The 27564-nt window shown below is 44.9% G+C and overlaps 1 protein-coding gene across 1 annotated transcript in view; it reads left to right on the top strand.

Annotated features, from left to right (window-relative positions):
- Positions 1-24955, top strand: part of LGMN (legumain) — a 68502-nt gene extending 43547 nt beyond the window's left edge. Inside the window, exons 4-14 of the mRNA XM_063947564.1 lie at positions 233-314; positions 1261-1346; positions 10570-10645; positions 11889-11951; positions 15596-15662; positions 18336-18454; positions 18637-18726; positions 19114-19314; positions 20323-20493; positions 22124-22191; positions 23723-24955. Of these exons, the coding sequence (XP_063803634.1) occupies positions 233-314; positions 1261-1346; positions 10570-10645; positions 11889-11951; positions 15596-15662; positions 18336-18454; positions 18637-18726; positions 19114-19314; positions 20323-20493; positions 22124-22191; positions 23723-23765 (1066 nt within the window). The 3' untranslated portion in view covers positions 23766-24955. The remainder of the gene's footprint in view (positions 1-232; positions 315-1260; positions 1347-10569; positions 10646-11888; positions 11952-15595; positions 15663-18335; positions 18455-18636; positions 18727-19113; positions 19315-20322; positions 20494-22123; positions 22192-23722) is intronic.
- Positions 24956-27564: the final 2609 nt, after the last annotated feature.

Raw genomic sequence — 27564 nt, 5'->3', positions numbered from 1 at the left:
TTTACTTGCTAAGGATTACAGCAGTTTATCCATTTTCAACAGTATTCAGAAATATTCCTTAAATCGTTTTGGCTGTAGTGCTTCTGTTTTTTTTTCTTTCTATTGTTCTGTTTATATTTCTGCTGTTTTACGTGCTGCACGCAGTCCGTATGATGTCTCAGTGTATACAGACTTGTCTACATGGCTCAGTTTCTATATCATCTACAAAATGTGTGCATTTTTATATTTTCAGAAATCCAACCAAAGGAATAATTGTTAACAGACCGAACGGGACGGATGTTTATGAGGGAGTACTGAAGGATTATACAAGGGAGGTAGGATTCCAAAAAACGCAACTCCTGTATGGTTGGTGGGCATAGAGAATAGCCTTTAGTGCACCCTTTAGTGGCTAGGGGTCTGGATAAACTATTGACATTTCTTCTTACTAATAACAGCATGTCCCCTGCTCCTGATTATTTATTGTTTTCATAAGAGGGGGCATATCCTGTCATCCTGTCCTGCTCACAGGAGGGCTGAAATATGGACACAGTTATTCCCACAGTCACCAGGATATCTGAAAACCTTTAGAGATGCCAGGGTTTGCCCCAGGGAAGAGAGATGTGAGTATTGTGAGTGAATGCACTGCAGTGAGCCCTGTTTCCTGTTTCCATAGAGCAGTGGCCACCATGTGAGATTTCCAAGATGGCAGCTGTCAGGGGACAAGTGGTGTCAACAGTGACATCCGAACAGTGACATCCGTGGATGTCCTGCACATAGAGTAACAGGCAGCAAATCAGAGCTCACTGTGGACAGGTCTAAATTCCAGCTGCAGACTATCACATCAGCGGTGTTGCATATAGTTTATGGACGTCATCTTCCACCCCCCCAATCCTTGAGTAGTGAAGGCTAAACTCTTAGCTTTTCGGATAAGTCAGTGTTGGGCTCCTCCCGACGACAAGGAAGGGAGTGAATGACCAGGGTAGAGCCGAAGATAACATTGACTTCAACATCAGGATCCGGCAAGTCTCTTCCAGTGACTATGTGGAAGAGACCTGTTGTGTCATTTTTGGGGACAGCATCTCCCAATAATAGGGTTACCAGTGAGAGAGCATAGTTTAAGGTTTCATCTTCATATATAGCACTTGTATTTTGTATAAAATACAGTGTAATGCCATGCCCGTTCTATAATACATTATATAAATATGCCTATGTTCATTTTTAATTGGTGCAATTACCGTGGCTTATTTTGGGTAATGGGGGTCTCCTTTCTTTGGTTTCTAGAATGTTACACCTGATATCTTTCTGGCCGTTCTGAAAGGTGACGCCGAAACCGTGAAGGGTAAAGGATCCGGGAAAGTTGTTCAGAGGTTTGTCATTTTTTTGTCTTGTCTTTTTTGCAGATACATCCCCGTAGATTTGGCAGGGAATGTAATAGGCTCCATGTTTGCAGACACATCTCGGTAGATTTGGCGGGGAATGTAGTAGGCAGTGCCGTAACTAGGCATTTTAGCGCTGTGTGCAAGAAACGACAGTGGCGCCCCCCCCCCATGTAAGATAGGGGCAGTGCGCGCGTGAAAAATTTATAGGGGCGTTGCTTCACGGGGAAGGGGCGTGGCCACAAAATAATAGCAATTCATACTACGGTGCACAGTAGTCTACATTATTCAAATTACGCTGCACAGTAGCGCCACTACACCAGGTAGAGCCCCTTTTATACATTACAGCAGACAGCGTCCCCCTTTTTACACATTACAGCAGACAGTCCCCCTTTTTACACATTGCGGCAGCCAGTCCCCCTCTTTACACATTGCGGCAGCCAGTACCCCATTTTACACATTGCGGCAGCCAGTCGCCCTTTTTACACATTGCGGCAGCCAGGCCCCCTTTTTACACATTGCGGCAGCCAGTCCCCCTTTTTACACATTGCGGCAGCCAGGCCCCCTTTTTACACATTGCGGCAGCCAGTCCCCCTTTTTACACATTGCGGCAGCCAGTCCCCCTTTTTACAGATTGCGGCAGCCAGGCCCCCTTTTTACACATTGCGGCAGCCAGGCCCCCTTTTTACAGCCAGTCCCCCTTTTTACACATTGCGGCAGCCATCCCCCTTTTTACACATTGCAGCAGCCATCCCCCTTTTTACACATTGCGGCAGACGGTGACCCCCTGAGAGAGAGAGAGAGAGAGAGAAAGAGAGATATACTTACCATCTCCCTGCTGGCAGTCAGGCTCCTCGTGCAGCTCCCTCGGTGCAGGCAGTGAGGTGAGAAGGAGGAGGAGGGAGGGGGAGCAGGGAGCCGCAGCAGCGCTATGTCATTGGTAGTAAGCGCCGCTGCAGCATCCCCCTCTCCTTCCGTATTGGCTGCCCGGCGCTGCTGTGGATGCTGGGATGGAGGAACCGCATCCCAGCATCCACAGCAGCGCCGGGCAGCCAATACAGAAGGAGAGGGGGATGCTGCAGCGGCGCTTACTACCAATGAAATAGCGCTGCTGCGGCTCCCTGCTCCCCCTCCCTCCTCCTCCTTCTCCGCTGCCCGGCGCTGGTCCTCTTCTCCCTCCACAGCGCGGCGCGCGGCTCACACAGCAGAGGCGGCATGTAATGAGTCAATTTGACTCATTACATGCCGCTGGCCGTGCGCCCTCAGGGCAACTGCGCTGTGTGCCAAGCCCACTTGGCACACACGTAGTTACGGCCCTGGTAGTAGGCTCCTAGTTTGCAGACACATCCTCAGAGATTTGGCGGGGGATGGAATAGGCTCCGTGTTTGCAGACATATCCCAGTATATTTAGCAGGGAATGTAATAGGGTCCATGCTTGCAGACATATTCCAGTAGATTTGTTAGAGCATGTAATATGGTCCATACTTGCAGACATATGCCGGTAGATTTGGTAGGGCAAGTAATATGGCCCATGCTTGCAGACATATGCCGGTAGATTTGGTGAGGAATGTAATAGGGTCCATCCTTGTAGACATATGTCGGTAGATTTGGTGGGGAATGTAATATGGTCCATGCTTGCAGACATATGCCGGTAGATTTGGTGGGGAATGTAATAGGGTCCATGCTTGCAGACATATGTCGGTAGATTTGGTGGGGAATGTAATAGGGTCCATGCTTGCAGACATATGCCGGTAGATTTGGTAGGGCAAGTAATATGGCCCATGCTTGCAGACATATGCCGGTAGATTTGGTGGGGAATGTAATAGGGTCCATCCTTGTAGACATATGTCGGTAGATTTGGTGGGGAATGTAATATGGTCCATGCTTGCAGACATATGTCGGTAGATTTGGTGGGGAATGTAATATGGTCCATGCTTGCAGACATATGTCGGTAGATTTGGTGGGGAATGTAATATGGTCCATGCTTGCAGACATATGTCGGTAGATTTGGTGGGGAATGTAATAGGGTCCATGCTTGCAGACATATGTCGGTAGATTTGGTGGGGAATGTAATAGGGTCCATGCTTGCAGACATATGTCGGTAGATTTGGTGGGGCATGTAATAGGGTCCATGCTTGCAGACATATGTCGGTAGATTTGGTGGGGAATGTAATATGGTCCATGCTTGCAGACATATGTCGGTAGATTTGGTGGGGAATGTAATATGGTCCATGCTTGCAGACATATGTCGGTAGATTTGGTGGGGAATGTAATAGGGTCCATGCTTGCAGACATATGTCGGTAGATTTGGTGGGGAATGTAATAGGGTCCATGCTTGCAGACATATGTCGGTAGATTTGGTGGGGCATGTAATAGGGTCCATGCTTGCAGACATATGTCGGTAGATTTGGTGGGGAATGTAATATGGTCCATGCTTGCAGACATATGCCGGTAGATTTGGTGGGGAATGTAATATGGTCCATGCTTGCAGACATATGTCAGTAGATTTGGTGGGGCATGTAATAGGGTCCATGCTTGCAGACATATGTTGGTAGATTTGGTGGGGAATGTAATATGGTCCATGCTTGCAGACATACTGTATGCCGGTAGATTGGGTGGGGAATGTAATAGGGTCCATGCTTGCAGACATATGTCGGTAGATTTGGTGGGGAATGTAATATGGCCCATGCTTGCAGACATACTGTATGCCGGTAGATTGGGTGGGGAATGTAATATGGTCCATGCTTGCAGACATATGTCGGTAGATTTGGTGGGGAATGTAATATGGTCCATGCTTGCAGACATATGTCGGTAGATTTGGTGGGGAATGTAATATGGTACATGCTTGCAGACATATGTCGGTAGATTTGGTGGGGCATGTAATAGGGTCCATGCTTGCAGACATATGTTGCTAGATTTGGTGGGGAATGTAATATGGTCCATGCTTGCAGACATACTCTATGCCGGTAGATTTGGTGGGGAATGTAATAGGGTCCATGCTTGCAGACATATGCCGGTAGATTTGGTGGGGAATGTAATATGGTCCATGCTTGCAGACATATGCCGGTAGATTTGGTGGGGCATGTAATAGGGTCCATGCTTGCAGACATATGCTGGTAGATTTGGTGGGGAATGTAATAGGGTCCATGTATGCAGACATATGTCGGTAGATTTGGTGGGGAATGTAATAGGGTCCATGCTTGCAGACATATGCCGGTAGATTTGGTAGGGCAAGTAATATGGCCCATGCTTGCAGACATATGCCGGTAGATTTGGTGGGGAATGTAATAGGGTCCATCCTTGTAGACATATGTCGGTAGATTTGGTGGGGAATGTAATATGGTCCATGCTTGCAGACATATGTCGGTAGATTTGGTGGGGAATGTAATATGGTCCATGCTTGCAGACATATGTCGGTAGATTTGGTGGGGAATGTAATATGGTCCATGCTTGCAGACATATGTCGGTAGATTTGGTGGGGAATGTAATAGGGTCCATGCTTGCAGACATATGTCGGTAGATTTGGTGGGGAATGTAATAGGGTCCATGCTTGCAGACATATGTCGGTAGATTTGGTGGGGCATGTAATAGGGTCCATGCTTGCAGACATATGTCGGTAGATTTGGTGGGGAATGTAATATGGTCCATGCTTGCAGACATATGTCGGTAGATTTGGTGGGGAATGTAATATGGTCCATGCTTGCAGACATATGTCGGTAGATTTGGTGGGGAATGTAATAGGGTCCATGCTTGCAGACATATGTCGGTAGATTTGGTGGGGAATGTAATAGGGTCCATGCTTGCAGACATATGTCGGTAGATTTGGTGGGGCATGTAATAGGGTCCATGCTTGCAGACATATGTCGGTAGATTTGGTGGGGAATGTAATATGGTCCATGCTTGCAGACATATGCCGGTAGATTTGGTGGGGAATGTAATATGGTCCATGCTTGCAGACATATGTCAGTAGATTTGGTGGGGCATGTAATAGGGTCCATGCTTGCAGACATATGTTGGTAGATTTGGTGGGGAATGTAATATGGTCCATGCTTGCAGACATACTGTATGCCGGTAGATTGGGTGGGGAATGTAATAGGGTCCATGCTTGCAGACATATGTCGGTAGATTTGGTGGGGAATGTAATATGGCCCATGCTTGCAGACATACTGTATGCCGGTAGATTGGGTGGGGAATGTAATATGGTCCATGCTTGCAGACATATGTCGGTAGATTTGGTGGGGAATGTAATATGGTCCATGCTTGCAGACATATGTCGGTAGATTTGGTGGGGAATGTAATATGGTACATGCTTGCAGACATATGTCGGTAGATTTGGTGGGGCATGTAATAGGGTCCATGCTTGCAGACATATGTTGCTAGATTTGGTGGGGAATGTAATATGGTCCATGCTTGCAGACATACTCTATGCCGGTAGATTTGGTGGGGAATGTAATAGGGTCCATGCTTGCAGACATATGCCGGTAGATTTGGTGGGGAATGTAATATGGTCCATGCTTGCAGACATATGCCGGTAGATTTGGTGGGGCATGTAATAGGGTCCATGCTTGCAGACATATGCTGGTAGATTTGGTGGGGAATGTAATAGGGTCCATGTATGCAGACATATGTCGGTAGATTTGGTGGGGAATGTAATATGGTCCATGCTTGCAGACATATGTCGGTAGATTTGGTGGGGAATGTAATATGGTCCATGCTTGCAGACATATGTCGGTAGATTTGGTGGGGAATGTAATAGGGTCCATGCTTGCAGACATATGTCGGTAGATTTGGTGGGGCATGTAATAGGGTCCATGCTTGCAGACATATGTCGGTAGATTTGGTGGGGCATGTAATAGGGTCCATGCTTGCAGACATATGCTGGTAGATTTGGTGGGGAATGTAATAGGGTCCATGTATGCAGACATATGTCGGTAGATTTGGTGGGGAATGTAATATGGTCCATGCTTGCAGACATATGTCGGTAGATTTGGTGGGGAATGTAATATGGTCCATGCTTGCAGACATATGTCGGTAGATTTGGTGGGGAATGTAATAGGGTCCATGCTTGCAGACATATGTCGGTAGATTTGGTGGGGCATGTAATAGGGTCCATGCTTGCAGACATATTTCGGTAGATTTGGTGGGGAATGTAATAGGGTCCATGCTTGCAGACATATGTCGGTAGATTTGGTGGGGAATGTAATATGGTCCATGCTTGCAGACATATGTCGGTAGATTTGGTGGGGCATGTAATAGGGTCCATGCTTGCAGACATATGCTGGTAGATTTGGTGGGGAATGTAATAGGGTCCATGCTTGCAAACATATGCCGGTAGATTGGGCGGGGAGTGTAATAGGCTCGATGCTTGCAGATACATCCCGGTAGATTTGGCGGGGAGTGTAATAGGCTCCATGTTTACAGATACATCCTGGAACATTTTTCGGGGGATGGAATAGGCTCCTTGTTTGCAGACATATGCTGGTAGATTTGGCAAGGAGTGTAATAGGCTCCATGTTTGCAGACACATCCCGGTAGATTTGGCAGGGAATCTAAAAGGGACCATGGGCCTGATTCTGTTCTGTAAGCAGAGCAAATAAAGCACACAACTGGGCAAAACCATGTTGCACTGCAGGTGGTACAGATGTAACGTGTGCAGAGAGAGTTAGATTTGGGTGGCTTATATTGTTTCTATGCAGGGTAAATACTGGCTGCTTTTCCATGTAGCCCTCAAATGTCAGCTTTATTTTTACACTGCAATTTAGATTTCAGTTTGAACTCGCCCCACCCAAATCGAACTCTCTGCACATGTTACATGTGCCCCACCTGCAGTGCAGCATGGTGTTGCCCAGTTGTATGCTTTTTTGCTTTGCTTACAAACCTGAATCAGGCCCAATGTTTGCTAAAGTGTTGATTATTATTGAAAGATCACAAGTACAATAAACAAACATAGAAAACACAAAGGCGGCAAAGCCACTTGACAGTGTTTGAAAAATGTAACATTGCGTATATTAGTAATGCAGCCGTGTGGGGTTTTTTTTTCTGCTTTTACAGTACATATGCAAACCCACATTTGTCCATAAAAAACCCTCTGCTAATCCCTTGAAAAATTCACAGATAAATCTTCAGTGTTACAAATGCTGACTGTAACCTACTGTTTAATGATATGAACATGTGGATTACGGCATGTAATTAAGCGAGAAAAAGAAAGCCGGTTTGTTTGTAAATATACAGGGATGTCTTTCTCTCACAGCTTCACTGTATCCTTTAAAGCTTTCTCTTCTTTACTTCCTTCTATGCTTTTCATCCATGTCTTTCTAGCAAGTTGAGTTGGTTTATGGATACAATTGCATACTGGGCAAGAAAAAGCAACTTAATGGGCGGGATGTAATGGCGTCCGAGATCGCCAGAGGTGCAGAATGCCAGACGAACCCGGACGTTTTATTTAAAGGGGCAGTCACTTATAGGGAATGGTTTTGCCCCCTTAAAAAAATGTCAGAGATCGTCCGGCATCCCGCACCTCCGGCAATCTCGGATGCCATTGCATCCCGCCGACTAAAAGAGAATACAATAGAAACCTTCCCTTAAGCTCTATAAAATATTGTCACATAGGACTACTACAGTGCTCCTCTCCCATCATCTACATACTGTAGGTTCATGTTTACTATCCTCACTCCACCGGAGCATTTTCCAGCTCTAGCTAGACAATAATGGAGCGGGAAATACAGAAGGTGAAATACGCTATAAAATATTAGCATTTAATAGCCCTGTGTAGTGTTCATTCTAGCACCCTGCACCTTTCAAAACCTATGCAGTTCCTCTTTCCTCTGCCTGTGGGCCCTCATTCTGAGTTGTTCGCTCGCTAGCTGCTTTTAGCAGCATTGCACACGCTAAGCCGCCGCCCTCTGGGAGTGTATCTTAGCTTAGCAGAATTGCGAAGGAAAGATTCGCAGAATTGCGAATAGAAATTTCTTAGCAGTTTCTGAGTAGCTCGAGACTTACTCCTACACTGCGATCAGTTCAGTAAGTTTCGTTCCTGGTTTGACTTCACAAACACACCCAGCGTTCGCCCAGACACTCCCCCGTTTCTCCAGCCACTCCCGCGTTTTTCACAGAAACGTCAGCGTTTATCTGCACACTCCCATAAAACGGCCAGTTTCCGCCCAGAAACACCCACTTCCTGTCAATCACACTCCGATCACCAGAATGATGAAAAATCTTAGTTAAGCTGTGAGTAAAATACCAAACTTTTGTGCTAATTTACTTGGCGCAGGCGCACTGCGAACATTGCGCATGCGCAGTTTGCGACTAATCGCTCCGTAGCGGAAAAAAATAACGAGCGAACAACTCGGAATGACCCCCCAGGTGTCGCTCTCTGTCTTGGTGCTTCTCAGCACACTGTGGTCTGTATCTCAGCGCTAAGATACAGACTAGAGAGTGCTGAGAAGCACCAGGGCAGAAAGTGACGCCACAGGCAGAGGAAAGAGGAACTCCGTAGGTTTTTTAACCCTTAATATACCAAGCCTACCTCGTCAACGTACTTTACCAAGCTGGGGTCTTCAGAGGACCCCACGGTTTTTTTGTCTCAATTCTCAACTGTTTGATGCGGTAAATTACTAAAATTATGTTATTTGGGTTTCTGAAGGGATACGTTCTAGTAAGGGTACGACAGTTAGCATAAAATATTTTGTTTATTTATTTCAAGAGTAGTTAGCCAATAAAAGCCATATATTCTTCTTCATTACAGTGTGTACATTTTTACATCCGTTGGATACTGTATATTCTTGTAAAAAGGTTATATCGTCTTACTACGGTAACAATACACCACTATTCATGTGTTGCCATCGCTACAGTTCTTAGCACACGTCACAGCGGTGGTTGTTTTCCTGTGTTTCTCACATATAAAACGTTCTGCATTTGTAACGTAGTATACAAAGCGGGGTCCCGGGGGGACCCCAATTGTGTTTTTTATTATTTACGTTTTTTTTTAGCCTAATTACACTTTATTTATCTTAATCCGATGCAGACACATAGAAAAATCAGGAGTCAAATAGTTGTTATAGATATGGCAGGATCACAAAAAAATAACATTCTGTGGTCTTCAGAAGACCCCCCTTGGTATACTAAGGGTTAAGGTGTAGGGTGCTAGAATGAACATTACTGTGTGGCATTAGTCTGAAGCTGGGGACACTTGTTATTAATCCAGTCTCCGTCTGATCGTTTTTATAAATAATCATCATTTGTGACCATAGCAAAAAATTTAGATGGCAAAGTTGTATGTTTAAATAGGTAGAACATTTTAATCTGACAGGATCAGGCTGAGGAGCGCGTGTTGTAATCATGTGATTAAAGTATAATGATGCTACATTGTACATGTGCTGACAGTATATGTCTGATCAAAACGGGAATGTTTGATAGGCAATCCCTCCCTGTGTCGATTCAAGATCTGATTGAAAAGGATCAAATTGGAAACAACTGGATTGTATCACATGTGTCTCGGTTGTATGTTGGCGTGACTTTGTGACTTTACAGAAATTCAGTTATTTGTTCAAAAACATTAGAAACAAATTGCTGCGTGCATGGCCAGATTAGGACAAGATGGAGCGAGCTGCATTGGGAGCTGCGACTGCGGCACATAGGGGGTCATTCAGATGAGGAAGCAGAGCAAAAAAGCAAGCAACTAGGCAAACCATGTTGCACTGCAGGCGGGGAAGATGTAACATGTGCAGAGAGAGTTAGATTTGCAGTGTAGAAATAAAGCTAACATTCGTGGGCTACATGGAAAAGCAGCCAGTATTTACCTTGCACAGAAAAAATATAAATGTATTTCCTCCCCTTGCATTGCAAAATGGTGTGTTTCAGATACTAACTTACTTGCTTTTGCTGCCCGGCTTCCATATCTGTATCAGGGCCGTAATGCAGCTCCTGGCTGCAGGAACACACAGACCTCCCCCCCACTGCTGCTACATGGGACAGGAACATAAATATGGACAAACACATGTAAGGCCCTGCACCAGTGCCGCCTGGCATTTAATCAACATGAGAAAACGTGTTCTTTATTAAGTATTATGGTTAAATTCTCGATGAATCCTATGACAGAAAATATAAATGAAGCTTAGTGGGACCCTTGTATCTCCAACTTGACTGACTGGTGCACTGTTGTATTTACATTTATATTATGAGCTATTTAACGACTTCTGTGTTTTTCTGCTTTCAGTGGGCCTAATGACAATGTGTTTGTATACTTCACTGATCACGGAGCTCCGGGTATCCTGGCCTTCCCCAGTGATGACGTAAGTGCCTCTCTGACGCTTCGTCCCTTTATGGTTACACCATTCCAATAGATTGCTTACCTGGGGACCGGCAATTCGTCTGGCCTTCAGAAGCCTCTTGTATGCCCGCTGCAGCTCTTCTCACCACTGTCGGCAGCGTTGTCAGTGGTCATCTCACCGCCTGAGCCAGGAGAGCGCAGCAGCTATCGGGGGACTGTACACGCATTTCCAGACATGGCCTGTATGTGCACTGACATGACTCTAAGAAGTGTCTTGGCGCAAAAGTGTCATACAGTGCCTATGCGCACCTTCTTCTAGATGTGGAAACACAAGTGTGTAGGCACAAGTGTATAGGCCCCTAATTGCTATGACGCAAACATTGCAGCTTTAATGTACAGTCCTTTTTCAGCCAGTCTACACATTGACCACTGACAATACGCTGCATTTCCAAACATTAACCATCTGGGGTTTAAGGATATCCATGATTGAGTAAGATGGTTAAATCAAACTGACTGAGGAACTAATCAAGTCAGCTGTGCTCAAGCATGAATATACTTGAAACTTGGACTGTAATGACGGAGAATGGGAAACTCTGCTGTAAATAATCCTCTGCAATGGGGTTTCACTTGCCCTTCCTGACTCTCTAGTTATGAATGAGGGGACTGTATGTATCATGTTTCTTGAAGCAATGTCACAGTGTATTTTGCACAGTAATTGCATTATTCAGATTCGGTTTGCCTAATTGTAATTATTTCTCCAAATCTAAAAAACTAAAATTTCATAGGATCCCAAACCGATGCTTGGATGCACATAAATGTATTACCATTCTATGCACATGTCAGACCTTCTACATCATGGGTCTTCAACCTGCGGCCCTCCAGCTGTTGTAAAACTACACATCCCAGCATGCCTTGCCTCAGTTTTAGCATGCCTTAATAGAAAAACTGTGGCTGGGCATGCTGGGACGTGTAGTTCCACAGCAGCTGGAGGGCCACGAGTTGAAGACCCATGTCCTACGCGATGACAGAACTAAACTTCCAGCAGTACTCCATATTCTGCAGTACAGGGAGATTAGTGTGGAAATATCCACCTACCACGTACAGTCATTTCCCCAAAGAATTAAAAAAATGTAAATGAATGTCAGTGTATGAGAAGACACAATAATGTGCAGTCAGTGCGTCAGAACTCTTTCCTACAATTCATCTGAATTAATCCTTCAAGTTTAAGACCATCAATATAATTTCGGACATGTGTTCTGTTACAGCTGAGTGTGAAAGATCTAAATGAGACCATTCAATACATGTATGACAACAAGAAGTACAAACAGGTAAGATTGTCTCCTTGTCACAGTCTTGATCTGTATTGCTGCAGAAACCATTAAATACAGGCGTGTCCTCGTACACCAGGGATGGGGAACCTTCGGCCCTCCAGCTGTTGTTGAACTACACATCCCAGCATGCCCTGCAATAGTTTTAGCGTGGCCAGATAGCAAAACTGTAGAAAGGGATTTAGTGATCATTTAAGGGTATACTGGTGCACGAGCATGCCAGAAAAGGAGACTTGGGCAGTCAAAAGGAGGGGGGTGTCCTTAAGACACACACCCTTTTCATCTGTGTGGGGGATGTAATTCGGTAGGTTTTAAGGATAGATCTTAGTGCGCATGTGGTGAGCTGCTAGACACACCCCCTTCAAAGAAGGTTCCCAATCCCTTCACCAAAAGTGCAAAAGAAATAGTAAAAAAAGGGGGACTTATCCTGCGCTCCACAGTAAAATTGCAGTTCAACCGATTCTGGAGTTATATGCAAACTCGCATGGATGCCATAAAAGAAGAAGATAGTGTATATAGTGAAATACAGTTTTAATGGGCATAAAAAATAACGATTCTCATTTAAAATACAACTGATCGCATGGGTAGCAGCATACAAATTAGCAGCATGAATGAAGCAGCATGTGGAAGACAATGAATCCCGTTATTCACATAGATAACAATGAACACATGAGCAGCGTAAATTTGAGCAGCACAAAAATGTGGACTGATAAATAGAGGAGCAGTGGGGAATTACCAGAGATTTAGAACTGTTGTTACAGTTCAAAGCCAGCTTGCGGGTTTTTTTGGTACAGGGAAACCCGGGAATCCCCTGTGCCACGCTGTGTGGGGATGTGTCCAGCACTCATAGAGATGCTGTTCTGCCCCAAAGCTCTCCCCGCAGCGTGAACAGATGCCATGTGCATGTAAGTTACGGTCTGAACCACACACATAGACACCTACAGGAGAAAATACACACACATAGGTACCGATAGGAGAAAACACACACACACACACACATACACACACATAGGCACCGATAGAAGAAAATACACACACATAGGTACCGATAGGAGAAAACACACACACACACACACATAGGCACCGATAGAAGAAAATACACACACGTAGGTACCGATAGGAGAAAACACACACACACACACACACACACACACACACACACACACACACATAGGCACCGATAGAAGAAAATACACACACGTAGGTACCGATAGGAGAAAACACACACACACACACACACATAGGCACCGATAGAAGAAAATACACACACATAGGTACCGATAGGAGAAAACACACACACACACACACACACACATAGGTACCGATAGGAGAAAACACACACATAGGCAGTGATAGGAGAAACACACACACATAGGTACCGGTAGGAGAAAATGACACACACCTAGGCAGTGATAGGAGAAAACACACACACACACACACATAGGTATCGATAGGAGAAAATACACACACACACACACATAGGTACCGATAGGAGAAAACACACACACACACACACACACATAGGTACAGATAGGAGAAAACACACACATAGGCAGTGATAGGAGAAACACACACACATAGGTACCGATAGGAGAAAATGACACACACCTAGGCAGTGATAGGAGAAAACACACACACACACACATAGGTACCGATAGGAGAAAACACACACACACACACACACACACACACACACACACATAGGTACCGATAGGAGAAAATTACACATATATACGCAGTGATAGGAGAAAACACACACACATACAAAGGCACCAATAGGAGAGAACACACACATAGGCAGTGATAGGAGAAAACACGCACACCAGGGCTGCAACTAGGAATGTGCTGGAGGTGCTTTGCGCTGTGGGGCACAAAAACCTCTGTCAGCAACCACAGGGCCATTCCACATTGCTCGCTCGCCAACTCTGCTAGCCCGCTCACCCTCAAACGTCGACCACCCGCCAATGCTGGCAATTAGCTGCAGTGCTGCCCGCGAAGGGTAGCGCCCGCCACCTGGCTCCTTATCTCAATAATAATACTTGTAGAGAGTCGGCCAGCACTGCAGCTGCAGACCCGCATACTCCGCCCCCTCCATCCGGGGAGAGCCCGGAGAGCAGAGAAGTTGACCTGACACAGGACAGGTCCAGCAGGCAGCAGCAACGCTGATTGGACATCCCAGTCCCCAGCAGCAGCATGTGCACCTGAGGCAGTGACTGTACCCCAACCCTGTCTAGGTCAGTGCCCCCAACAGTCTAGGGAAGGAGGGGGGAGCTCCACCTGGTGTAATGTGTATAAAGGGGGACTCTACCGCTGTAATGTGTAAAAAGGTTCTCTGCCTGCCATAATGTGTAAAAAGGGGGCTCTGCTGCCGCAATGTGGGGGTAATTCAGATCTGATCGCAGCAGCAAATTTGTTAGCTAATCTGCAAAACCATGTGCACTGCATTTGGGAAGATATAACCATTGGGCAGATATAACATGTGCAGAGAGAGTTAGATTTGGGTGTGTTATTTTGTTTCTGTGCAGGGTAAATACTGGCTGCTTTATTTTTACACTGCAATTTAGATTTCAGTTTGAACACACCCCACCCAAATCTAACTCTCTCTGCACATGTTATATATGATCCCCCCTGCAGTGCACATGGTTTTGCCCATAAGCTAACAAATTTGCTGCTGCGATCAGATCTGAATTAGGCCCTGTGTAAAAAGGGGATTCTGCTGCCGTAATGTGTAAAAAGGGGACTCTGCCTGCCTTATGTGTAAAAGGGGGACTCTGCTGCCGTATTGTGTAAAAAGGGGAACTCTACCTGCCGTACTGTGTAAAAGGGGGTTCTACCTGGCACGATTCCTGTGCTGTGCACTCTGGGGGTAATTCCAAGTTGATCGCAGCAGGATTTTTGTTAGCAATTGGGCAAAACTATGTGCACTGCAGGGGAGGCAGATATAACATGTGCAGAGAAAGTTAGATTTGGGTGGGGTGTGTTCAATCTGCAATCTAATTTGCAGTGTAAAAATAAAGCAGCCAGTATTTACCCTGCACAGAAATAAAATAACCCACCCAAATCTAACTCTTTCTGCACATGTTATATCTGCCTCCCCTGCAGTGCACATGGTTTTGCCCAATTGCTATCAAAAATCCTGCTGCGATCAACTTGGAATAAGCCCCTTTATTTCCTCAGTTTTGCTACTTTTTCCTCAATTTAGCATCTTACTTTGCTTACAGTTTACCAGGGACTTTGGATTAGTAAAGTCACAGATTATGCATTATTTCAGCAGGGCATTCTTATTGAAACTGTCTGTTGCCTTTTTACCCTAGATTGTGTCCTTTATTCTCAATTTTAGTACTTTTTCCTCCACTGTGCGTTTTTTTATTTTTTTCAATTTTGCACTATAGTTTTTTAACACTGTACTAGGTAGTTAGGATTAGTGTTGTTGCACAGCTAAATTGTAGTCTGAGGTGCTATTTGGAGAGATAACTGGGCTATTTGGAGAGATTTGATGATAGGACTTTGTGAACACATCTGTACCTGCATGTGTACTCTGGATTACCTCATGATTTCCGGTTGTACACAGCAAGTGGTTTATTCACGTATTGGACTTTGTGGCAGAGATGATGCTGAGATATGTTTTTGTTACTCCCCTACAGATGGTTCTGTATATTGAGGCCTGTGAGTCTGGTTCCATGATGAACCATCTGCCCAATAACATTAACGGTAAGTACTGAGGTGAATTATGTCGCCCAATTATCCATTCAGTAAGCAGGGACGTGGCATTGGGAATAGTCTCTATTCAGTCTTTGTGAGGAGATCCTTACTGCTTTTGTACTTCCACTTCCCCCATGTAAATACGCACACAAAACCACACATCTGTACTTTCTATAATGTGTTTATCACCTGCTTTTACAATAAAAGAACACAGAACTGAAACCAGCATAGTTTCCTCGTGACCGTTTAATAATAAGAGACAGGCCTTGTGACTAGCCGTGGTTCATAGTCACGCAACTTACTGTATCATGTTTCAGCTGTGTCCCAATACTCTTTTATACCACATCATGTTACAAACTTTGAGGGTTATTCAGAGTTGTTAGCAAACCAAAAAAGCAGACTAATGGGCAAAACCATGTTGCACTGCAGGTGGGGCAGATGTAACGTGTGCAAAGAGAGTTGGGGTGTGTTCAAACTGAAATCTAAAATGCAGTGTAATAATAAAGCAGCCTGTATACCATGCACAGAAACAATATAACCCACCCAAATCTAAATCTCTCTGCACTTGTTACATCTGCCCCACCTGCAGTGCAACATAGTTTTGATCAATTGTTAACTATTTTGGTTTGATAACAACTCTGAATAACCACCTCTGTGTTTTGCAATGCCTCAGTAAAACCGTTCTGCAGTAATAAACAAAAACTGTTGCGTTGAATGCAGACGAACAGTGATAATCCAGGAACTGGGGCATCGCAGAGGCATTCAACAAAGCGGAGGCAACCATTTTGTGTTCTGAATCTGTTTTCAGAGCAATTTAGCCTATCAATTTATTAGGAACTAGTGACCTCACAGAAGCAAAGGGGAGGCAGCTATTGTGCGGGTTAAATCGCTATATACAGGGGTGGTAGTCATGTGACCGCCGGTCGGCTGACCGACAGTCACATGACCTCCTCCGTGAGCCCGACGGCTCACTATCCCGATGGTCGGCATGCCGACCAACAGGGACTATTTCCACTCGTGGGTGTCCACGACACCCATAGAGTGGGAATAGAACCCGTGGCAACCGCAGGTCGCCACCGAGCCCGCAGTGTGGCGAGCGCAGCGAGCCCGCAAGGGGCTTGCTGCACTCGCCCTTCCCCGCCGGGATCCCGGCGTCGGTATGCTGCCGGGATCCCGGCGTCGGTAAGGTGACCGGCGGTCAGGAGACCGCCGGTCACCCTTACTACACCCATATACAGTATAAGTACCATCTTAATTCTTCCACGCCCTCTCACAAGTGCATTGACGGGTGTTTTTAAAAAAAAATTGCATCGTAAGTGATTCAAACGTGCAGCTTATAAAGGGTTAACCTTTTAACACACAGGGCAGTGCAGTGTAGAATGTGAGGTTTTCCAAGTGTCCAGGTAAAAATAGGGCTTTCAGAACTTGCTAATGCACAATAAACTTTGTACATAGGGGGTCATTCCGACCCGATCGCTCGCTGCAGTTTATCACAGTGCAGCGATCGGGTTGGAACTGCACATGCGCCGGCGCCGATGGCCGTCGTTCCCTTGCGTTCGCCTCTGCCCGATTGACGGGCAGAGGCGGTTGCTGGGCGGGAGGGGGCGGCACGGCGGCGTTAGTCCGCCGTTATGGGACCGTGCGGGGGGCAAGCCGCAGTGGCTGCGTGACATCACACGCAGCCGCTGCGACCAGGAGCAGCGACGAGCAACTCCCGGACAGCTGCAGGAGCTGCGCTGGCCGAGAGTTACTCAACAAGTACAAAAGCATCGCCGCTGTGCGATGCTTTTGTACTTGTGTGTGTGGGGGGGGGGGGGGGGGGGGGGGGGGGGCGGACTGACATGCGTGGTGGGCTAGCCCTGTGCTGGGCGTCCCCCCGCATGTCTGGGAACATGATCGTAGCTGTGCTAAATTTAACACAGCTACGATCAACTCGGAATGACCCCCATAATTCAGGTGATCTGCACATTAATTATGTCTTTCACTCATATTTAGAAACACAGAATTTAGAGCTAAACCCTGTGAAAGGGCTCAGTTTTATAATAGTTTCCCGAGACATTGTGCTGATGAGCTGTCATGTAAGCAGGTCTCAAGCTATACTGTGTCGGTGGAACTTTGAGCATAACAAATCCCATCAAGCTTAGTGAATTTGATTATGAGATACATGTGTGGGTTTTTTTTTGTCATTTTTTATTTATTTTAAATAAAGCTCTTCAATAATATAAAACCGAGAGAATAAAGAAGATGGTAACAATTAAATACATTGTGCAGAAAATCAAAGTCAGCAATTTTGTTGACAGGAATGTCTCTGAGGTAGAAAATTTCCAAACGTAAATGTTTAAGACTTTCAATAGTTGCTTGAAATTAGGGATAATTGGCCAATGTTGTACAGTGGTCATTGGGTACTTCAGTGAAACGCACTAGTTAACACTTAAGTTTTGCAGAATTTGTGTCCTAGATGTGAAGTACATGGTGTCAGCCATTTTGTGTTTTTAATCTATTGCACACTGGAGGCAGACATTTTGAGTTCTGAAATGGCGTTACAGTGAAGGTAGATATTTTGTGCACTGAATGATTATTATTCCACCTGGAGCAATCTTAGCCATTCTGTGATATTTTATTGTTTCTCAATCCAAAAGCTTGTCTGGTTAACAAACAAAATGTACATGTATGTATTTACAGTCTATGCAACCACAGCTGCCAACCCTCACGAGTCCTCCTACGCCTGTTACTATGATTCAGAGAGAGACACTTATCTAGGAGACCTATACAGTGTCAGCTGGATGGAGGACTCTGATATGGTGAGTTTTGGTACAGAACTTTTCGTGTCCCAAATACATCACAAAGTCCAGCTTGCCACGCACAAAGTATTGTATTCGAAATGAGTCCACGCGTTTCACACTTCGAGGCACTGGACCTTTCCTTACTCCCTGCATGAAGAGGGATCGTTACACAATACAAAAGTTCTCATTTATTTTTCTAGGAGGATTTGGCGAAGGAGACGTTACACAGACAATTCGTGCTGGTCAAGAAACACACAAATTCGAGTCATGTGATGCAGTATGGAAACAGGGTGAGTTTTCAAAACCATTTTAATTAATTACAGGGCAGTTTGATTCCCTTACACTTCCCTAGGTATGTTATGCTGTATTTTATCAGAGAACTGCATGTTGTAGTTACTCAACAGGTGGAAACATTGGTTTCCGTATCCTTATTTTAATAAGATGTTTGTTTCAGCACGTGGACTTTGACATAAAAAAAGAGCTAATAAAGGAAACCTTTGTACCACAAAATACTGTGATATGTTGGTTGTATGTATATGATATTGATTAATGTAATGGTAGTTAATAATTAAGATTTAATGTAGAAATCTACCTGGCTCATCTTGCCTACAGAGTTTTCAATCTACAGGGAATGTCCGTGCTGCAATGTTAACCCTCATTGGTTTTTGCCTCCACAGACCATTTCACAGATGAAAGTGAGACAGTTCCAAGGCAGTGGCAAAACAGTGGCCCCACGCATGTACTTAGAGCCCGTGAAACAGATGGACCTGGTACCAAGCCCAGATGTTCCTCTGACCATCCTGGAGAGAAAATTCATGGCTACTAATGACGCAGTAGAGGCAAAACATATTTTGAGAAGGATAGAATCACTCAAAGATGTAAGGTCAACTGGTTACTACAGACAGAGCCGGCCCTAACCAATATGATGCCCTAGGCAAGATTTTGGCTGGTGCTCCCTAGCACCGCCGCTAGTTCTGCAGGAGGTGCCTTTTGTTTATGAAAATGCATCTTATTTGCATTACTATGTGGCTAGGATGCACAAGCAACTTCTGCTGATTAAAATGATATGCAGCATGCCTATATTCTGTGTGCGACTGCGGCTATATCTGCATATGAAATGCTACATTGCAGTGATTTCCAAGACTACACTGCAATGTAGCATTTCATATGCAGATACAGCCGCAGTCACACACAGAATATAGGCATGCCGCATATCATTTTAATCAGCAGAAGCTGCTGGTGCCCCTAAGCATACCAAATGCCCTAGGCATTTGCCTAGTTTGCCTATGCTTAAGGCCGGCTCTGACTACAGAAGTTGTTTATTAAACTGGTACATGATAAAAAGGTGTTGGAAATGCTAGATTCCAAATCTTTTTTTTCTTTTCTTTGAAATCTTTCTCCAGTAGATTTAGAAATTAAATGCAAAGATCTAATTCATGGCCACAAATTATTTGCAGTAAAAATTACAGCGGATCTCGCAACCAATTTTTCATTACCGTGGGTATGCGCACTTCTGGTATTTAATTGAAATAAAATGGTCACGCTTTTCTTTTTCTGGCTGAGACCCGCAGGAAATAAACTAAGAAAAGTGTTTTAAAAATATTGGGTAACCGTAATAATGTTTATTACTGTCATCAAAGAAAAAAAAAAGTTCTTTAAAAGTGCATTAAATTGCTTATTGGTGCATTAAAAAAAAACTATACAAATTTTGTTTAATTATAGACCAATTAAATTCAAAATGTAAATGAAAAGTAGAAAAAATGTATTTGGGGGTAATTTGAGGCCAATAAAAAAAATCATTAACAAAATGATAATACGCTAAAGTCTGGCAGCTGTTGCTGACATACAGTAGATGGGCGTCATGTTAATTTCTTTACCCCTCACAGGCCAAAGCAGAGATTAAAGATTCAGTGAAGAAGATTGTTTCCATGGTGACTGATTCAGACGAGATGACTGAAGAGATCTTCAGTGACCGAGTGATCATCAATGACCTGTCGTGTTACCTCAAAGCTGTCGAGTACTTCAAGACCAAATGCTTTAACTGGCACAACCCCCGGGTAAATCCTTGTAGCCTGCAATGCATACGAATAATGCAGTACAATGCGTCCCGCCTACTGCAGCTCTACATTGGGCAATACATTTCTTGATTGTTTCTTATCTTTTTGTTGTGTCCATTGAAATTTCTGTTGAGCAACTACAAGGTTGCACAAATTCACATCATTGCACCATCTAGGTACACATTCAGGACCTGCCCCCATAGTGTATGTTGCATTGCCCCCATAGTGTATGTTGCATTGCACTGAATGAATTGCTGGTTTGACATTCATAAAGGTATTAAAAGTCTCATGAATGTGGAGACACTTGGACTGCCTTTGAAGGGATTACCCACTTGGGCCATCCCTGCTTAACGAGTCTTGTCTCAAGACATGCCAGATACATACTGTATTTTATTGTTGTGTTTTTTTTCCATTTTTTTTTGCTTACGTTGGAAGTGAATATTTTAGTGACTGTATGAGTACCGCCATTGATGGTGTGTTGGGACTGTACTGTAAACTGCCATTGATTGTGTGTTGGGACTGTACTGTGTACCGCCATTGATGGTGTGTTGTGACTGTACTGTGTTCCGCCATTGATGGTGTGTTGTGACTGTACTGTGTTCCGCCATTGATGGTGTGTTGGGACTGTATGTGTACCGCCATTGATTGTGTATTTGGACTGTACTGTGTACCGCCTTTGATGGTGTGTTGGGACTGTACTGTAAACTGCCATTGATTGTGTGTTGGGACTGTGCTGTGTACCGCCATTGATGGTGTGTTGGGGTTGGGACTGTACTGTGTACCGCCATTGATGGTGTGTTGGGACTGTACTGTGTACCGCCATTGATGGTGTGTTGGGACTGTACTGTGTACCGCCATTGATGGTGTGTTGGGACTGTACTGTGTACCGCCATTGATGGTATGTTGGGACTGTACTGTGTACCGCCATTGATGGTGTGTTGGGACTGTACTGTGTACTGCCATTGATTGTGTGTTGGGACTGTACTGTGTACCGCCATTGATGGTGTGTTGGGACTGTACTGTGTACCGCCATTGATGGTGTGTTGGGACTGTACTGTGTACTGCCATTGATGGTGTGTTGGGACTGTACTGTATACCGCCATTGATTGTGTGTTGGGACTGTACTGTGTACCGCCATTGATTGTGTGTTGGGACTGTACTGTGTACCGCCATTGATGGTGTGTTGGGAAAATCCAACCTCTTTTCTTGATGCATAACATCTGTCTTTGAACACAAATTTTAATGTCCTCCCACTACTTGTAGTCCACTTATATTACTAGCAGGCAGCATGAAATCATGTTTCAGTCCAGTTTACAAAATGTTGGTCACAAAATTCAAATTAAGGACTCTTAAGTGCTCTGCAATCTACCAGTTGTTGTGAATGAGAACATTTAAGACCTCTCAAGAGACCTGATGTGGCATCAGTACTAGTGTGGACTAGCAGTGAACCAGACAGTATTCTGTCATAGCGCAGTCCAAATAAATAGTCCAACTAGTACTTCAAATCTTGAAGCCACTGTGTTGCCGATTAATATTAAATAATTACACGCAACCAGATTGATTAAATTGAAAGTAGCAATCTGTGTATGCATCGCCTGAAAGCTAACTAATGCTATTGTTGTTATTACAGTATGAATATGCCATGCGGGAGCTGTATACACTGGTGAATCTATGCGAATCGGGTTACCCATTTGAAAGGTAAACTTCTGAGACTTTACATAATACAGTATCTTGTGTACAGTCATCACATTTATGGTCAGATAGGACAGATAAGAAAGCATCTCTCTCACTTATGAGAACTCGCCAAAACTAAAATCTTTTTGCAAATTTTTGGATTTGAAACGTGAACCTTTGTCCTCTCTCCTAAATCAATATAACACCAACTTCAGACTTTCAACCGGATCAAAATTTAGCAAGCTGCGGCCAAGTTTCATCCAGCTTGTGAAGGTTCTGTGTTGGTACAATCCTAGTTGTGACCCATTGATCCCTAATTGGAGATTTTTCACTGGTCATCTCACCATAGGACAAAGAATGAACCATACCATGTCTGAGTATTTACCGCAGGCTGCCCGTCACTTGATGTCTCTGTTAAATCCAATAAATAATTTCATCAACTGTGTGGGGCTAATTCAGATCTCAGTATGGCATCCGACTGTGAAAATGGAGGCATGTTGCCACCATTTAGGGGGAGGGAAGAGGCCAGGATCTCTGTAGTTGGACGGAGATTTCCTGGCCTCTTACGAGGATCTGCGACAGGCGGCTTGCACGACCCTATGGGTGCTGCAAGCCACCAAGTGGTGGCCTAGTGATCCGATGCTATGTCCTAGGACACAGCTCAGATCAAGGGCGTAGCTACAATAGGTGCAGCTGCTACGGGGCCCATGCAGCCTCAGGGGCCCGGCCCTCCTCCTGCACCTAGTTGTTGAGCCCCATTGCTTTTATTTCTCAGCAGTGTGCTGCTGCTGCTCTGGTGGCCGTCTCCGTCTCCTCAGTCCTAACTGATGCTGGTAGGAAGCGTGGCTGAGCCTGCAGGGACATCCCCGGACCGCGGCCACGCCTCCTCACAGCGTCAGTAAGGAGAGACGAGACGGAGCCGGCCGGGACGGAGAGCGGAGCAGTACACTGCTGAGAAATGAAAAGTAGGCAGCGGGGCACCGATGGTGAGTGCCCGCCTGCTGGAACTTGGGGTGGGGTTTTTGGTTAGTTCACGGGGGGGAGGGGGGGAGTGTCTCCATGAGCAATCCACGGGGTGGGTTGCGGAGGAAGGGGGAGACTTCTGTGTTTGTGCGTAGTCCACGGGGGGCAGTCTCAGCAGTCAGTCAGGGGGGCCCCATGGTGATTGTGCTGTGGGGCCCCCATTGGTATAGCTACGCCTCTGGCTCGGATCACTACTGCAGCAGGAGGTGTCTGCTTGTAATAAATGCCTCCTGCTGCATTTACAACCACAGCTATAGTTGCTCCAACCACATCTGAATGAGGCATCTGAATAAGTTTTGGGGCTATAGAAACCATGAAAAAAGAAAAGAAAAAACAACTAAACTGTACATTTTACATTGCTGGGAATTTCTATTGACAATGGACATGTTTTACCACTGTCAGGATTTCATTTCAATGTTTTGCAGTTCTAGGTATATATTTATATATAATGTTCTGCATAAATGTGCATTGCGATTCTGTGAGGTTTAACAGAAGTACGGACCCTCGTTCACTCTCCCTTTCTCTTTTACAGAATCTGCTGGGCTATGGATAAAGTCTGCCAAAGTTTGAACTGACAACTTCTAGCAAAACGGACTGTTCCTGCAGAGAGCGGTAGAGAGGGAGTTGATGATTATGATTAATGCTCCCTGCATTTCGCCCACCCGCAGCTGCTGCCCCCACTTTCATTTCGTCTAAAACCTGGTCGCTCTTCAGTTTGAGGTGACCATCCGTTTCCAAAGACTGTAGGATTTCGCTCTACGAAGGCTGGTCACCTTAAATCCTGGAATATCAAGATGAGCTGTGTAAATGAGCTGTGACAAACCACCAAACTGCAAACCAAAGCAAGAAGTGCACTAGCATTTGTTGAGGACTAAATCCCCTTTAACAGCAGAGGGTCAAAAACTAACCCCCCCCCCCCCAAAACAAAATAAAAAAACAATACAACTACTGTGACTGACACCGCCCCCCAGGCACAGTTTTACAACAAACTCCACATTTCTTCTACAATGATAATGTCCTATACTAAGTTTTGCATTACTACTGTAGTTTTCTGTTATGGTGAGTTGTAAAATTGTGATCCACTTAACAGAAAGACGCACACCACTTTATCTTTTAAACATGGATACCTATTTTGAAAGGTGTCACCTGCATACACTGTAGGCAGCCATTTTGAGGCAGAACCAATGTTCATTCATAGAGCATCTGTAATTAAGTAGGAACTGGAGATACCACTAGGGCACAAAACCCCATCATCTTACATGACTATAGGCTATCGTTTGGTTGGTTGGTTCATTTATTGGTTGGCCCACAAAATGTGTGTCTCCATTTATCAGTGAAGGCTGCACTGTAATATTTCTGCTGCTTTATGGCTGAAGTAGTCTACTTATGATTACTGTTTTAATTTATTTCCTTGATGGAAGCAAAATCCAGGTAACTTTTAACAAGTTCATTTTAAAATAAACTAGTCATGATTTTAGAGAGCCCTCACTGCTGCTTGATCCGAGTCATTTATTATAGAATACATTAATGCTGGAGAGAAGTGTGAATGCTATATTTCAGCCATAAGGCACAGAATAAACAATGATTAGCATACCATGTTAGTATCAGCTGGAACATGCGAGTACTTATAAAAAGGGAGTTTTTACTTCAATTTAAAAAATAAATAAATACTTTCTGTGATTATTGATGATTCAAAATAGCTTTGACATGTACAACTCTTGCTGGATTATCGGGGTTATAAATAAACATTTTATGTTGTATAAAAGATTCTCCTAATTTTTATTGTGTACATCCGGAATGCTTTGAGATTGCTTTCATGAAAACTAAAGTTTAGCATTGTACAGGCTATGCAGAAAATACTATATATATATATATATATATATACACTGCTCAAAAAAATAAAGGGAACACTTAAACAACACAATGTAACTCCAAGTCAATCACACTTCTGTGAAATCCAACTGTCCACTTAGGAAGCAACACTGATTGACAATCAATTTCACATGCTGTTGTGCAAATGGAATAGATAACAGGTGGAAATTATAGGCAATTAGCAAGACACCCCCAATAAAGGAGTTGTTCTGCAGGTGGTGACCACAGAGCAGTTCTCAGCTCCTATGCTTTCTGGCTGATGTTTTGGTCACCTTTGAAAGCTGGCGGTGCTTTCACTCTAGTGGTAGCATGAGACGGAGTCTACAACCCACACAAGTGACTCAGGTAGTGCAGCTCATCCAGGATGGCACATCAATGCGAGCTGTGGCAAGAAGGTTTGCTGTGTCTGTCAGCGTAGTGTCCAGAGCATGGAGGCGCTACCAGGAGACAGGACAGTACATCAGGAGACGTGGAGGAGGCCGTAGGAGGGCAACAACCCAGCAGCAGGACCTCTACCTCCGCCTTTGTGCAAGGAGGAACAGGAGGAGCACTGCCAGAGCCCTGCAAAATGACCTCCAGCAAGCCACAAATGTGCATGGGTCTACTCAAACGATCAGAAACAGACTCCATGAGGGTGTTATGAGGGCCCGACGTCCACAGATGGGAGTTGTGCTTACAGCCCAACACCGTGCAGGATGTTTGGCATTTACCAGAGAACACCAAGATTGGCAAATTCGCCACTGGTGCCCTGTGCTCTTCACAGATGAAAGCAGGTTCTCACTTAGCACATGTGACAGACGTGACAGAGTCTGAAGACGCCAAGGAGAACGTTCTGCTGCCTGCAACATCCTCCAGCATGACCGGTTTGGCAGTGGGTCAGTAATGGTGTGGGGTGGCATTTCTTTGGGGGGCCGCACAGCCCTCCATGTGCTCGCCAGAGGTAGCCTGACTGCCATTAAGTACCGAGATGAGATCCTCAGACCCCTTGTGAGACCATATGCTGGTGCGGTTGGCCCTGGGTTCCTCCTAATGCAAGACAATGCTAGACCTCATGTGCTGGAGTGTGTCAGCAGTTCCTGCAAGATGAAGGCATTGATGCTATGGACTGGCCCGCCCATTCCCCAGACCTGAATCCAATTGAGCACATCTGGGACATCATGTCTCGCTCCATCCACCAACGCCACGTTGCACCACAGACTGTCCAGGAGTTGGTGGATGCTTTAGTCCAGGTCTGGGAGGAGATCCCCCAGGAGACCATCCGCCACCTCATCAGGAGCATGCCCAGGCATTGTAGGGAGGTCATACAGCAACGTGGAGGCCACACACACTACTGAGCCTCATTTTTACTTGTTTTAAGGACATTACATCAGAGTTGGATCAGCCTGTAGTGTGTTTTTCCACTTTAATTTCGAGTGTGACTCCAAATCAAGACCTCCATGGGTTAATAAATTTGATTTCCATTGATAATTTTTGTGTGATTTTGGATGTGTTATTTTAGTGTTCCCTTTATTTTTTTGAGCAGTGTGTATATATATATATATATATATATATATATATATATATACACACACACACTAGGTGATTCATTGCGCTCTTCACACCGTCGTAAGGGCTACGCCCCCGTAATCCCTCCAGAAACGTTAAGGTGTACAATAGTAGTTGTATAGTTTATTTTGGTGGAATGGGAGTATTGCTCGTGGGGAAATTTAGCATGACAAAAGGGAATGTGATGTTGAATGGGGTGTAGGGTCTTGTGAGGGAAAGAGAGCGCAGCACCTCTCTTGGACCTCATTTATTTTTGATGGCCAGTCTCACTCTCCATTGGCGGGGGCGAGATCAATCTGAATAAGGCATCGGTTTGCTAGGCAATGAGAGCTTGCGGGCCGGCAGCCGCTGCTCCTGATTGGCTGTGGGTTCGCAAGGTCAGATTGGCTAAGGAGCCGGTGCCTCAATTCAGAAAGACCCTGACACCGCTGCTGGAGAGTGAGAGCTGGCATTAAAGAGAACTGAGGTGCAGGAGAGGCGCTGAGGTGCAGGAGAGGCGCTGAGCTGCGCTCTCCTCCCCTCACATAGAAGAAACTGAGCCAGCGGTAAGGGGTGGGGGGTGGGTGGGGGCAATAAGCGCACAGTGTGGCAATGTATATGTGGCACTGTGGAGGCATTGTATATCTAGCACATAGTAACATAGTATCTGAGGTTGAAAAAAGACAATTGTCCATCGAGTTCAACCTATTTGTGGTCTCCTATGCATGATGATTTGACTAAAATTTCTGACTGATGCTGCTGTCAGCCGTTGCATTTTATCCCTATTTATAGTAACTATAATGCATGACTATGCACCATACCCCTGGATATCCTTATCCATTAGGAATTTATATAACCCATTCTTAAAGGTGTTGACAGATTCCGCCATTACAACTCCCTCGGGCAGGGAATTCCAAACACGTATTGTCCTTACCGTGAAAAAGCCTTTACGCCGTATTGTGCGTAATCTCCTCTCCT

This window comes from Pseudophryne corroboree, chromosome 12 (genome assembly GCF_028390025.1).
Source record: "Pseudophryne corroboree isolate aPseCor3 chromosome 12, aPseCor3.hap2, whole genome shotgun sequence".
NCBI lineage: Eukaryota > Metazoa > Chordata > Amphibia > Anura > Myobatrachidae > Pseudophryne > Pseudophryne corroboree.
This window is presented reverse-complemented; position numbering and strand designations above follow the sequence as displayed.